Source organism: Salvelinus fontinalis, chromosome 9 (assembly GCF_029448725.1).
Source record: "Salvelinus fontinalis isolate EN_2023a chromosome 9, ASM2944872v1, whole genome shotgun sequence".
NCBI lineage: Eukaryota > Metazoa > Chordata > Actinopteri > Salmoniformes > Salmonidae > Salvelinus > Salvelinus fontinalis.
This window is the reverse complement of record NC_074673.1, coordinates 17200-32710: the sequence shown is the minus strand read 5'-3', so window position 1 is coordinate 32710 and position 15511 is coordinate 17200. Positions and strand designations below refer to the sequence as shown.

General features: G+C 47.3%; 1 protein-coding gene across 1 annotated transcript in view; it reads left to right on the top strand.

Moving 5' to 3' along the window:
* LOC129861852 (growth arrest-specific protein 2-like) overlaps positions 1–15511 on the top strand; it is an 80007-nt gene that overhangs the window by 47703 nt on the left and 16793 nt on the right. The window contains exon 3 of the mRNA XM_055932992.1: positions 6419–6558. Within this exon, the coding sequence (XP_055788967.1) occupies positions 6419–6558 (140 nt within the window). The remainder of the gene's footprint in view (positions 1–6418; positions 6559–15511) is intronic.

The following is a 15511-nucleotide window of genomic DNA, read 5'->3' as shown; positions in this document are numbered from 1 at the left end:
CTCTACCAAACCCTAACCCCCCTCCTTTTCCTCCAGCCCACTCCTCTCTCTACCAAACCCTAACCCCCCTCCTTCTCCTCCAGCCGCCTCCTCCCTCTACCAAACCCTAACCCCCCTTCCCTCTCCTCCAGCCCCCTCCTCCCTCTACCAAACCCTAACCCCCCTCCTTCTCCTCCAGCCGCCTCCTCCCTCGACCAAACCCTAACCCCCCTCCTTCTCCTCCTGCCGCCTCCTCCCTCTACCAAACCCTAACCCCCCTCCTTCTCCTCCTGCCGCCTCCTCCCTCTACCAAATCCGAACCCCCCCTCCTTCTCCTCCAGCCCCATCCTCCCTCTACCAAACTCTAACCCCCCTCCTTCTCCTCCAGCCCCCTCCTCCCTCTACCAAACTCTAACCCCCCTCCTTCTCCTCCAGCCCCCTCCTCCCTCTACCAAACTCTTAACCCCCCCTCCTTCTCCTCCAGCCGCCTCCTCCCTCTACAAAACCCTAACCCCCCTCCTTCTCCTCCAGCCGCCTCCTCCCTCTACCAAACCCTAACCCCCCTCCTTCTCCTCCAGCCCCCTCCTCCCTCTACCAAACCCTAACCCCCCTTCTTCTCCTCCAGCCCCCTCCTCCCTCTACCAAACTCTTAACCCCCCCTCCTTCTCCTCCAGCCGCCTCCTCCCTCTACCAAACCCTAACCCCCCTCCTTCTCCTCCAGCCCCCTCCTCCCTCTACCAAACCCTAACGCCCCTCCTTCTCCTCCAGCCCCCTCCTCCCTCTACCAAACCCTAACCCCCCTCCTTCTCCTCCAGCCGCCCCCTCCCTCTACCAAACCCTAACCCCCCTCCTTCTCCTCCAGCCCCCTCCTCCCTCTACCAAACCCTAACCCCCCTCCTTCTCCTCCAGCCGCCTCCTCCCTCTACCAAACCCTAACCCCCCTTCTTCTCCTCCAGCCCCCTCCTCCCTCTACCAAACCCTAACCCCCCTCCTTCTCCTCCAGCCACCTCCTCCCTCTACCAAACCCTAACCCCCCTCCTTTTCCTCCAGCCGCCCCCTCCCTCTACCAAACCCTAACCCCCCTCCTTCTCCTCTAGCCCCCTCCCCCCTCTACCAAACCCTAACCCCCCTCCCTCTCCTCCAGCCCCCTCCTTCTCCTCCAGCCCCCTCCTCCCTCTACCAAACCCTAACCCCCCTCCTTCTCCTCCAGCCGCCTCCTCCCTCTACCAAACCCTAACCCCCCTCCTTCTCCTCCAGCCGCCCCCTCCCTCTACCAAACCCTAACCCCCCTCCTTCTCCTCCAGCCCCCTCCTCTCTCTACCAAACCCTAACCCCCCTCCTTCTCCTCCAGCCGCCTCCTCCCTCTACCAAACCCTAACCCCCCTTCTTCTCCTCCAGCCCCCTCCTCCCTCTACCAAACCCTAACCCCCCTCCTTCTCCTCCAGCCACCTCCTCCCTCTACCAAACCCTAACCCCCCACCTTTTCCTCCAGCCGCCCCCTCCCTCTACCAAACCCTAACCCCCCTCCTTCTCCTCTAGCCCCCACCCCCCTCTACCAAACCCTAACCCTACTCCCTCTCCTCCAGCCCCCTCCTCCCTCTACCAAACCCTAACCCCCCTCCTTCTCCTCCAGCCCCCTCCTCCCTCTACCAAACCCTAACCCCCCTCCTTCTCCTCCAGCCGCCTCCTCCCTCTACCAAACCCTAACCCCCCTCCTTCTCCTCCAGCCCCCTCCTCCCTCTACCAAACCCTAACCCCCCTCCTTCTCCTCCAGCCCCCTCCTCCCTCTACCAAACCCTAACCCCCCTCCTTCTCCTCCAGCCCCCTCCTCCCTCTACCAAACTCTTAACCCCCCCTCCTTCTCCTCCAGCCGCCTCCTCCCACTACAAAACCCTAACCCCCCTCCTTCTCCTCCAGCCCCCCCCTCCCTCTACCAAACTCTTAACCCCCCCTCCTTCTCCTCCAGCCGCCTCCTCCCTCTACAAAACCCTAACCCCCCTCCTTCTCCTCCAGCCGCCTCCTCCCTCTACCAAACCCTAACCCCCCTCCTTCTCCTCCAGCCCCCTCCTCCCTCTACCAAACCCTAACCCCCCTCCTTCTCCTCCAGCCCACTCCTCCTTCTACCAAACTCTTAACCCCCCCTCCTTCTCCTCCAGCCGCCTCCTCCCTCTACCAAACCCTAACCCCCCTCCTTCTCCTCCAGCCTCCTCCTCCCTCTACCAAACCCTAACCCCCCTCCTTTTCCTCCAGCCCACTCCTCTCTCTACCAAACCCTAACCCCCCTCCTTCTCCTCCAGCCGCCTCCTCCCTCTACCAAACCCTAACCCCCCTTCTTCTCCTCCAGCCCCCTCCTCCCTCTACCAAACCCTAACCCCCCTCCTTCTCCTCCAGCCGCCTCCTCCATCGACCAAACCCTAACCCCCCTCCTTCTCCTCCTGCCGCCTCCTCCCTCTACCAAACCCTAACCCCCCTCCTTCTCCTCCTACCGCCTCCTCCCTCTACCAAACCCGAACCCCCCCTCCTTCTCCTCCAGCCCCCTCCTCCCTCTACCAAACTCTAACCCCCCTCCTTCTCCTCCAGCCCCCTCCTCCCTCTACCAAACTCTAACCCCCCTCCTTCTCCTCCAGCCCCCTCCTCCCTCTACCAAACTCTTAACCCCCCCTCCTTCTCCTCCAGCCGCCTCGTCCCTCTACAAAACCCTAACCCCCCTCCTTCTCCTCCAGCCGCCTCCTCCATCTACCAAACTCTTAACCCCCCCTCCTTCTCCTCCAGCCGCCTCCTCCCTCTACCAAACCCTAACCCCCCTCCTTCTCCTCCAGCCCCCTCCTCCCTCTACCAAACCCTAACCCCCCTTCTTCTCCTCCAGCCCCCTCCTCCCTCTACCAAACTCTTAACCCCCCCTCCTTCTCCTCCAGCCGCCTCCTCCCTCTACCAAACCCTAACCCCCCTCCTTCTCCTCCAGCCCCCTCCTCCCTCTACCAAACCCTAACCCCCCTCCTTCTCCTCCAGCCCCCTCCTCCCTCTACCAAACCCTAACCCCCCTCCTTCTCCTCCAGCCGCCCCCTCCCTCTAACAAACCCTAACCCCCCTCCTTCTCCTCTAGCCCCCTCCTCCCTCTACCAAACCCTAACCCCCCTCCTTCTCCTCCAGCCGCCTCCTCCCTCTACCAAACCCTAACCCCCCTTCTTCTCCTCCAGCCCCCTCCTCCCTCTACCAAACCCTAACCCCCCTCCTTCTCCTCCAGCCCCCTCCTCCCTCTACCAAACCCTAACCCCCCTCCTTCTCCTCCAGCCCCCTCCTCCCTCTACCAAACCCTAACCCCCCTCCTTCTCCTCCAGCCCCCTCCTCCCTCTACCAAACCCTAACCCCCCTCCTTCTCCTCCAGTCCCCTCCTCCCTCTACCAAACCCTAACCCCCCTCCTTCTCCTCCAGTCCCCTCCTCCCTCTACCAAACCCTAACCCCCCTCCTTCTCCTCCAGCCGCCTCCTCTCTCTACCAAACCCTACTAACCCCCCTCCTTCTCCTCCAGCCGCCTCCTCCCTCTACAAAACCCTCACCCCCCTCCTTCTCCTCCAGCCCCCTCCTCCCTCTATCAAACCCTAACCCCTCTCCTTCTCCTCCAGCCGCCTCCTCTCTCTATCAAACCCTAACCCCCCTCCTTCTCCTCCAGCCGCCTCCTCTCTCTACCAAACCCTAACCCCCCTCCTTCTCCTCCAGCCCCCTCCTCCCTCTACCAAACCCTAACCCCCCTCCTTCTCCTCCAGCCCCCTCCTCTCTCTACCAAAAGAAAAATAGATGAAGACAGAAATCCCCCTGGTTTCTTTTCCACAGTTAGACGCCCCCCTGCCACCTCCTATTGCAGTCAGAATGATCTAACTAAGAAGGAATGGTCGTCTGGATGCCAGTCAACTAGAAATACCACATGTTGATCTGGGTGTGTGTGTGTGTGTGTGTGTGTGTGTGTGTGTGTGTGTGTGTGTGTGTGTGTGTGTGTGTGTGTGTGTGTGTGTGTGTGTGTGTGTGTGTGTGTGTGTGTGTGTGTGTGTGTGTGTGTGTGTGTGTGTGTGTGTGTGTGTGTGTGTGTGAGAGAGAGAGAGCGCGCTCTGGAGAGTGTATCATTACTGTGCAGAATCAGATGGCCTGTATTAGTCTGACTGTGTCATGTTATGCAGCATGCTAGGTCTATGGGCTGTTCATATGTCCTAACTATCTATCTGACTGTGTCATGCTATGCAGCATGCTAGGTCTATGGGCTGTTCACATGGCCTAACTATCAGTCAGACTGTGTCTTTGTTGCTCTCTCTCTTATGACGTACAGTGTTTTCAGTCACACATGCTTTAGGAACTGTAGGCTACTGTCATCTTAAATTTCTTCACCATTATCTGATAGGCAGAATCTTTACCAACACGGCATTCTTTGGCACTTAATTATCTTCGGCTTAAAGATCCAGTCTCGACGTCAACGGTGAAGAGGTGACTCCGGGATGCTGGCCTTCTAGGCAGAGTTCCTCTGTCCAGTCTCGACGTCAAGGGTGAAGAGGCGACTCCGGGATGCTGGCCTTCTAGGCAGAGTTCCTCTGTCCAGTCTCGACGTCAACGGTGAAGAGGCGACTCCGGGATGCTGGCCTTCTAGGCAGAGTTCCTCTGTCCAGTCTCGACGTCAAGGGTGAAGAGGCGACTCCGTGATGCTGGCCTTCTAGGCAGAGTTCCTCTGTCCAGTCTCGACGTCAACGGTGAAGCGGCGACTCCGGGATGCTGGCCTTCTAGGCAGAGTTCCTCTGTCCAGTCTCGACGTCAACGGTGAAGCGGCGACTCCGGGATGCTGGCCTTCTAGGCAGAGTTCCTCTGTCCAGTCTCGACGTCAACGGTGAAGAGGCGACTCCGGGATGCTGGCCTTCTAGGCAGAGTTCCTCTGTCCAGTCTCGACGTCAACTGGGAAGAGGCGACTCCGGGATGCTGGCCTTCTAGGCAGAGTTCCTCTGTTCAGTCTCGACGTCAACGGTGAAGAGGCGACTTCGGGATGCTGGCCTTCTAGGCAGAGTTCCTCTGTCTTAATATAAAATCTCTCCAGTCTCGACGTCAACGGTGAAGAGGCGACTCCGGGATGCTGGCCTTCTAGGCAGAGTTCCTCTGTCCAGTCTCAAAGTCAACGGTGAAGAGGCGACTCCGGGATGCTGGCCTTCTAGGCAGAGTTCCTCTGTCCAGTCTCGACGTCAACTGGGAAGAGGCGACTCCGGGATGCTGGCCTTCTAGGCAGAGTTCCTCTGTCCAGTGTCTGTGTTCTGTTGCCCATCTTAATCTTTTTATTTTAATTGGCCAGTCTGAGATATGGCTTTTTCTTTGCAACTCTGCCTAGAAGGCCAGCATCCCGGAGTTGCGTCTTCACTGTTGACTTTGAGACTGGTGTTTTGCGGGTACTATTTAATGAAGCTGCCAGTTGAGGACTTGTGAGGCGTCTGTTTCTCAAACTAGACACTCTAATGTACTTGTCCTCTTGCTCAGTTGTGCACCGGGCCCTCCCACTCCTCTTTCTATTTACATTTACATCTACATTTAAGTCATTTAGCAGACGCTCTTATCCAGAGCGACTTACAAATTGGTGCATTCACCTTATATCCAGTGGAACAGCCACTTTACAATAGTGCATCTAAATCTTTTAAGGGGGGGGGGGTTAGAAGGATTACTTTATCCTATCCTAGGTATTCCTTAAAGAGTTGGGGTTTCAGGTGTCTCCGGAAGGTGGTGATTGACTCCGCTGACCTGGCGTCGTGAGGGAGTTTGTTCCACCATTGGGGTGCCAGAGCAGCGAACAGTTTTGACTGGGCTGAGCAGGAACTGTACTTCCTCAGAGGTAGGGAGGCGAGCAGGCCAGAGGTGGATGAACGCAGTGCCCTTGTTTGGGTGTAGGGCCTGATCAGAGCCTGAAGGTACGGAGGTGCCGTTCCCCTCACAGCTCCGTAGGCAAGCACCATGGTCTTGTAGCATGGTCTGGTTAGAACCAGTTTGCGCTGTTCTGTGAAGGGAGTAGTACACAGATCTTCAGTTTCTTGGCAATTTCTCACATGGAACAGCCTTCATTTCTCAGAACAAAAATAGACGGACGAGTATCAGAGGAGAGTTCTTTGTTTCTGGCCTGTAATTGAACACACAAATGCTGATGCTCCAGATACTCAACTAGTCTAAAGAAGGACAGTTTTATTGTTTCTTTAATCAGAACAACAGTTTTCAGCTGTGCTAACATAATTGCAAAAGGGTTTTCTAATGATCAATTAGCCTTTTAAAATGATAAACTTGGATTAGCTAACACAACGTTCCAAACCTTTGAACGGTAGTATATATATATATATATATATAAAATGGGCTCGTAATCAAAAAGCATCTCAGAGTATTAACATATATTTAATGGGTCTCCTTCCCTCCACATCCCTCTCCACCTCAGGTCTGGAGATCACAGCAGAGAGCTTCATGGAGCGTTTGGACAATGGCTTCCTGCTGTGCCAGCTGGCTGAGACGCTACAGGAGAAGTTCAAGCAGAACCAGACTCAGAACCATGGAGAACTGCCTCTAGGCAATGGAAAGGTACTGAGAAACCTATGCCCTTTTTCACACTATCATGCTGACCCGAATAGTAAATCAGAACCAATGGCGAGGTGGCTGGTCCTTGCCTGGTTCCGGAAACGGTAAAGCTTTGGGCAACCTACACCGGAGCAAGTAAAAACCAAGGCAGGGGTCTAGTCTGATCTAGGGCCTGTGTGTCAAAAAGAGTGTCAAAGTAAAAGTGCTGACATAGGATTATCAGTTTTTCCTTTTAAATCATAATGAATAGCATTATATGGACGGGGAGGAGGGGGGGGGGGGGGACATGATCCTAGATCAGCACTTAATACTCTGAGATTGTTTTTGATTACGAGCCCTGATCTGTTTGTGCCTTATAGCCAACTCCTGTGGTTGGTTGGTTGGTTGGTTGGTTGGTTGGTTATGCCAATGACCATGAAAGTGGCAAGACAGTACTAACAGATCTGGGACCAGGCTAAGAATCATAGTGGTGAACACCAGACTAATTTAGTTGAGGTTAGGTTGTCCCATGCAGTGCTAATCTTTATTTTAAAAATTGTATAGATTGCCAGCAAATACCTTCTGGTATATTTGGGAATTTGTTGTTTTTGTTGTCCTTGAATTGAATGCTAGTATACTACTGCAATAACTCATGGACAAACCGCCACCTTGGAATATAATTCTTAATATAAAATACTTTGACTCAGAGCATTAAGAATGCCAAAAGAATGCAACCCGGGCTCATGTAATGTCATTGTGAAAAACCTCAGAGATCTTCAAATTAAAAATCAGGATATTGCTTTGGATGTGAAGCTTCTAGAATTCTCCAGGATAGTGTTCATATTTAGCCTATCTATCTGAAACCTAGACATAATATTAGTCTGTGGTTAGAGAGATTATTTTACAATTTTTTAAATAATTTTTTATTAAACATGTAAAACAGTATGAGTATCCATCCCACTTCATTGCCAGCTGAACTGCAATCAGTTCTTATACCAGCTGAACTGCAATCAGTTCTTATACCAGCTGAACTGCGATCAGTTCTTATGCCAGCTGAACTGCAATCAGTTCTTATGCCAGCTGAACTGCAATCAGTTCTTATACCAGCTGAACTGCAATCAGTTCTTATGCCAGCTGAACTGCAATCAGTTCTTATGCCAGCTGAACTGCAATCAGTTCTTATGCCAGCTGTAAGCCAATTCGCTAACCTTCACATAAGAGACTAGTAGTCCTGCAGCAACTGATATTTCATGACCCGATAGGCCAGTTTCGTGGTTAGTGAGTCTTCGGCAAAATGTCTCTTTTTTAAAGGTATTTGAGTAAGTCTGTTTCTGCAAGGTCTGTGGTATGTCATACCATGGCTGTATATAGCTATTGGTACAAGCTGTCCTCATTCTGGGGCCCCATATTTGAGTAGAGGCCATATGCTGGAAGTTAGAGTGAGAATAACTGTATAGGAAGGTACTGTATAGCTTGTTAAACTGTATGGGAAGGTACTGTATAGCTTGTTAAACTGTATGGGAAGGTACTGTATAGCTTGTTAAACTGTATGGGAAGGTACTGTATAGCTTGTTAAACTGTATGGGAAGGTACTGTATAGCTTGTTAAACTCTGACCGTGCTGTTTCATACGAATAGACTAATGACAGAAACGGGTTGACTTTGTTTCAATCCTTGATGGGAAATACACCAAGCATGAAGTTTACATTGTACATTTTCAATAGTGTTCAAATTGTATTTGAAATAATTTGGAGTCATTTAGCTGGGCTTGATTGAGCTTGCCTGGTGTAATGGAACCAATAGAATCTAGAAATAGAATACAGGTTGGAACCAATAGAATCTAGAAATAGAATACAGGTTGGAACCAATAGAATCTAGAAATAGAATACAGGTTGGAACCAATAGAATCTAGAAATAGAATACAGGTTGGAACAAATAGAATCTAGAAATAGAATACAGGTTGGAACCAATAGAATACAGGTTGGAACCAATAGAATCTAGAAATAGAATACAGGTTGGAACCAATAGAATCTAGAAATAGAATACAGGTTGGAACCAATAGAATCTAGAAATAGAATACAGGTTGGAACCAATAGAATCAAGTAATAGAATACAGGTTGGAACCAATAGAATCTAGAAATAGAATACAGGTTGGAACCAATAGAATCTAGAAATAGAATACAGGTTGGAACCAATAGAATCAAGTAATAGAATACAGGCTGGAACCAATAGAATCTAGAAATAGAATACAGGTTGGAACCAATAGAATCAAGTAATAGAATACTGTAACGGGCTTCCTCCTTCTCCTCATCCGAAGTGGAGTAGCAGGGATTTGACCAAAATGCAGCGGGTTGTGAATACATAATGATTTAATAGACAAAACGGAAAAACACGACAAACACTTGAATAATTACAAAATAAATAAACGAATGTAGACAGACCTGGACACGAACTTACATACAACGTGAAGAACGCATGAACCAGGAAAACAGACGACATAAAACGAACGAACTAACAAAAACCGGAACAGTCCTGTGTGGCGTAACATACTGACACAGGAGACAATCACCCACAAACAAACAGTGAGGACCTCCTACCTTAATATGACTCTCAATTAGAGGAAAACGCAAAACACCTGCCTCTAATCAAGAGCCATACCAGGCAACCCAAAACCAACATAGAAACGGAAAACATAGACTGCCCACCCAAAACTCACGCCCTGACCATCACACACATACAAAACAACAGAAAACAGGTCAGGAACGTGACAAATACAGGTTGGAACCAATATAATCTAGAAATAGAATACAGGTTGGAACCAATAGAATCTAGAAATAGAATACAGGTTGGAACCAATATAATCTAGAAATAGAATACAGGTTGCAAAAGTGCAAACTCCGCCCATCTGGCACTCCAGGCAGACGAAAGCAAACGCTCAAAGTATTTGAATGACTTCAAATAGTATTTTAACAGAGGTCTGAGCCATTACAGGGCAGCTGGTGGTGGGTCTCCTGATGCTGGTCTGAGCCATTACAGGGCAGCTGGTGGTGGGTCTCCTGATGCTGGTCTGAGCCATTACAGGGCAGCTGGTGGTGGGTCTCCTGATGCTGGTGGTAGTCTGTTACAGGGCTGCTGGTGATGGGTCTCCTGATGCCGGTGGTAGTCTGTTACAGAGCTGCTGGTGATGGGTCTCCTGATGCTGGTGGTAGTCTGTTACAGGGCTGCTGGTGGTGGGTCTCCTGATGCTGGTGGTAGTCTGTTACAGGGCTGCTGGTGGTGGGTCTCCTGATGCTGGTGGTAGTCTGTTACAGGGCTGCTGGTGATGGGTCTCCTGATGCTGGTGGTAGTCTGTTACAGGGCTGCTGGTGATGGGTCTCCTGATGCTGGTGGTAGTCTGTTACAGGGCTGCTGGTGATGGGTCTCCTGATGCTGGTGGTAGTCTGTTACAGGGCTGCTGGTGATGGGTCTCCTGATGCTGGTCTGAGCCATTACAGGGCAGCTGGTGGTGGGTCTCCTGATGCTGGTGTGAGTAGATCAGCTAGTAGCACAGATGTGTGGAATTACTTGAGGTCAATGGCCGTAGGGAGGCCCCTTGTGAATATAGAGCAGTCTATTGATCTAGGAAAGAGAGAGAAAGGGACGGAGGGAGAGACTGAGGGAGAGGGGGAGGGAGAGAGAGACTGAGGGAGAGGGGGAGGGAGAGAGAGACTGAGGGAGAGGGGGAGGGAGTGAGAGACTGAGGGAGAGGGGGAGGGAGGGAGAGACTGAGGGAGAGGGGGAGGGAGGGAGAGGGGGAGGGAGTGAGAGACTGAGGGAAAGGGGGAGGGAGAGAGAGACTGAGGGAGAGACGAGGGAGAGAGAGACTGAGGGAGAGGGGGAGGGAGGGAGACACTGAGGGAGAGAGAGACTGAGGGACAGGGGGAGGGAGAGAGAGACAGAGACAGGAACTCTGGAGAAACTGGCTTGGGTTTATTTGGGCTTGTCTGACCTAGAAATTCTGTTCACTCCCCCTAAAAGAAAATAGGGGAAATATTTGTATCTCTGAGGTCAATAGATCATGTTTGGATAGAGACTGGACTTGAAAGGTAGTCGGCCAGCCAGTCAGCCGGCCAGTCAGCCAGCCAGTCAGTCAGCCAGTCAGTCAGCCAGCCAGTCAGCCAGCTAGCCAGTCAGCCAGCCAGTCAGTCATCTAGCCAGTCAGTCAGCTAGCCAGTCAGCCAGCCAGTCAGCCAGCTAGCCAGTCAGCCAGTCAGCCAGCTAGCCAGTCAGCCAGTCAGTCAGCTAGCCAGTCAGCTGGTCAGTCAGCCAGCCAGCTAGCCAGTCAGCCAGTCAGCCAGTCAGTTAGCCAGTCAGCCAGTCAGTCAGCTAGCCAGTCAGTCAGCCAGTCAACCAGCTAGCCAGTCAGTCAGCCAGTCAACCAGCTAGCCAGTCAGTCAGCCAGCCAGCTAGCCAGTCAGCCAGTCAGCCAGTCAGTTAGCCAGTCAGCCAGTCAGTCAGCTAGCCAGTCAGCCAGTCAGTCAGCCAGGTAGCCAGTCAGTCAGCCAGTCAGCTAGCCAGTCAGCCAGTCAGTCAGCCAGTCAGCCAGCTAGCCAGTCAGCCAGTCAGTCAGCCAGCTAGCCAGTCAGCCAGTCAGTCAGCCAGCTAGCCAGTCAGCCAGTCAGTCAGCCAGCTAGCCAGTCAGTCAGCCAGTCAGCCAGCTAGCCAATCAGTCAGCCAGTCAGCTAGCCAGCTAGCCAGTCAGCCAGTCAGCTAGCTAGCCAGTCAGCCAGTCAGTCAGTCAGTCAGCTAGCCAATCAGTCAGCCAGTCAGTCAGTTCAGGCTTATTACTTATACCTGAGTTGCACAGGATACCTGGGGGGCAATTTCTCTCCAAGACTTGTCAATTCATTATTTCACATGGCTTTTTATTTTATTTCATTTAAACAATCTGAAGTTACACAGTGTCTCCTGCAATTATTTTTAAATTATTACTTTTAAAAGTAATCTCTGCTCAGACTCAGAACAGTTTGGTTTTAAAAGGCCCAGTCATCTCTACTCAGATTCAGAGAAGACTTCAAAGTTATAGCTCCAAACTGCTCCAAACCGGATTAAACCGGATTAAACCGGAGTAGTTTGGAGCAGTTTGAGCTAAAGCTTTGAAGTCCTCTCTGTATTTGGAACGATGTAATAAAACTAGTGGGATATAAAAGCTGTTGATATACTAGCTGTTGATATAGAGCTGTTGATATAGAGCTGTTGATATAGAGCTGTTGATAAAGAGCTGTTGATATAGAGCTGTTGATACAGAGCTGTGAATATAGAGCTGTTGATAAAGAGCTGTGAATATAGAGCTGTGAATATAGAGCTGCGAATATAGAGCTGTTGATATAGAGCTGTTGATATAGAGCTGTTGACATAGACCTGTTGATATAGACCTGTTGATATAGAGCTGTTGATATAGAGCTGTTGATATAGAGCTGTTGATAAAGAGCTGTGAATATAGAGCTGTTGATACAGAGCTGTGAATATAGAGCTGTTGATATAGAGCTGTTGATATAGCACTGTTGATATAGAGCTGTTGATATAGAGCTGTTGATATAGAGCTGTTGATATAGTTGTTGATAGAGCTGTTGATATAGAGCTGTTGATATAGAGCTGTTGATATAGAGCTGTTGATATAGAGCTGTTGAAATAGATGTAGAGCTGTAGAGCCGTCGATATAGAGCTGTCGATGTAGAGCTGTTGATGTAGAGCTGTCGATATAGAGCTGTCGATATAGAGCTGTCGATATAGAGCTGTTGATATAGAGCTGTTGATAAAGAGCTGCTGATGTAGAGCTGTCTATCGTTTCCCAGCAGAAAACCTTTAAGATGTTTGATTTTAAGATCTGGAATTATTGGTTCCCATCTCCATCCATACATAATTACGAAATATACAGATTACCATCTCCATCCATACTAACTATACAGATTACCATCTCCATCCATACTAACTATACAGATTACCATCTCCATCCATACTAAATACTAACTATACAGATTACCATCTCCATCCATACTAAATACTAACTATACAGATTACCATCTCCATCCATACTAAATATACAGATTACCATCTCCATCCATACTAATATACAGATTACCATCTCCATCCATACTAATATACAGATTACCATCTCCACCCATACTAACTATACAGATTACCATCTCCATCCATACTAAATATACAGATTACCATCTCCATCCATACTTAATATACAGATTACCATCTCCATCCATACTAAATACTAAATATACAGATTACCATCTCCATCCATACTAAATACTAAATATACAGATTACCATCTCCATCCATACTAAATATACAGATTACCATCTCCATCCATACTAAATATACAGATTACCATCTCCATCCATACTAAATATACAGATTACCATCTCCATCCATACTAAATATACAGGTTACCATCTCCATCCATACTAAATATACAGATTACCATCTCCATCCATACTAAATACTAACTATACAGATTACCATCTCCATCCATACTAAATACTAACTATACAGATTACCATCTCCATCCATACTAAATATACAGATTACCATCTCCATCCATACTAAATACTTACTATACAGATTACCATCTCCATCCATACTAAATATACAGATTACCATCTCCATCCATACTAAATATACAGATTACCATCTCCATCCATACTAAATACTAACTATACAGATTACCATCTCCATCCATACTAAATACTAACTATACAGATTACCATCTCCATCCATACTAAATATACAGATTACCATCTCCATCCATACTAAATATACAGATTACCATCTCCATCCATACTAAATACTAACTATACAGATTACCATCTCCATCCATACTAAATACTAACTATACAGATTACCATCTCCATCCATACTAAATATACAGATTACCATCTCCATCCATACTAATATACAGATTACCATCTCCATCCATACTAATATACAGATTACCATCTCCACCCATACTAACTATACAGATTACCATCTCCATCCATACTAAATATACAGATTACCATCTCCATCCATGCTTAATATACAGATTACCATCTCCATCCATACTAAATACTAAATATACAGATTACCATCTCCATCCATACTAAATATACAGATTACCATCTCCATCCATACTAACTATACAGATTACCATCTCCATCCATACTAAATATACAGATTACCATCTCCATCCATACTAAATACTAAATATACAGATTACCATCTCCATCCATACTAAATATACAGATTACCATCTCCATCCATACTAACTATACAGATTACCATCTCCATCCATACTAAATATACAGATTACCATCTCCATCCATACTAAATATACAGATTACCATCTCCATCCATACTAAATACTAACTATACAGATTACCATCTCCATCCATACTAAATATACAGATTACCATCTCCATCCATACTAAATATACAGATTACCATCTCCATCCATACTTAATATACAGATTACCATCTCCATCCATACTAAATACTAAATATACAGATTACCATCTCCATCCATACTAAATATACAGATTACCATCTCCATCCATACTAACTATACAGATTACCATCTCCATCCATACTAAATATACAGATTACCATCTCCATCCATACTAAATATACAGATTACCATCTCCATCCATACTAAATACTAACTATACAGATTACCATCTCCATCCATACTAACTATACAGATTACCATCTCAAATCCATACTAACTATACAGATTACCATCTCCATCCATACTAAATACTAACTATACAGATTACCATCTCCATCCATACTAAATATACAGATTACCATCTCCATCCATACTGAATATACAGATTACCATCTCCATCCATACTAAATATACAGATTACCATCTCCATCCATACTAAATACTAACTATACAGATTACCATCTCCATCCATACTAAATACTAACTATACAGATTACCATCTCCATCCATACTAACTATACAGATTACCATCTCCATCCATACTAAATATACAGATTACCATCTCCATCCATACTAAATATACAGATTACCATCTCCATCCATACTAAATACTAAATATACAGATTACCATCTCCATCCATACTAAATACTAACTATACAGATTACCATCTCCATCCATACTAAATATACAGATTACCATCTCCATCCATACTGAATATACAGATTACCATCTCCATCCATACTAAATATACAGATTACCATCTCCATCCATACTAAATACTAACTATACAGATTACCATCTCCATCCATACTAAATACTAACTATACAGATTACCATCTCCATCCATACTAAATATACAGATTACCATCTCCATCCATACTAAATATACAGATTACCATCTCCATCCATACTAAATCTACAGATTACCATCTCCATCCATACTAAATACTAACTATACAGATTACCATCTCCATCCATACTAACTATACAGATTACCATCTCCATCCATACTAAATATACAGATTACCATCTCCATCCATACTAAATACTAACTATACAGATTACCATCTCCATCCATACTAAATACTAACTATACAGATTACCATCTCCATCCATACTAAATATACAGATTACCATCTCCATCCATACTAAATATACAGATTACCATCTCCATCCATACTAAATATACAGATTATCAACTCCATCCATACTTAATATACAGATTATCATCTCCATCCATACTAAATACTAACTATACAGATTACCATCTCCATCCATACTAACTATACAGATTACCATCTCCATCCATACTAAATATACAGATTACCATCTCCATCCATACTAAATATACAGATTACCATCTCCATCCATACTAACTATACAGATTACCATCTCCATCCATACTAAATACTAAATATACAGATTACCATCTCCATCCATACTAAATATACAGATTACCATCTCCATCCATACTAATATACAGATTACCATCTCCATCCA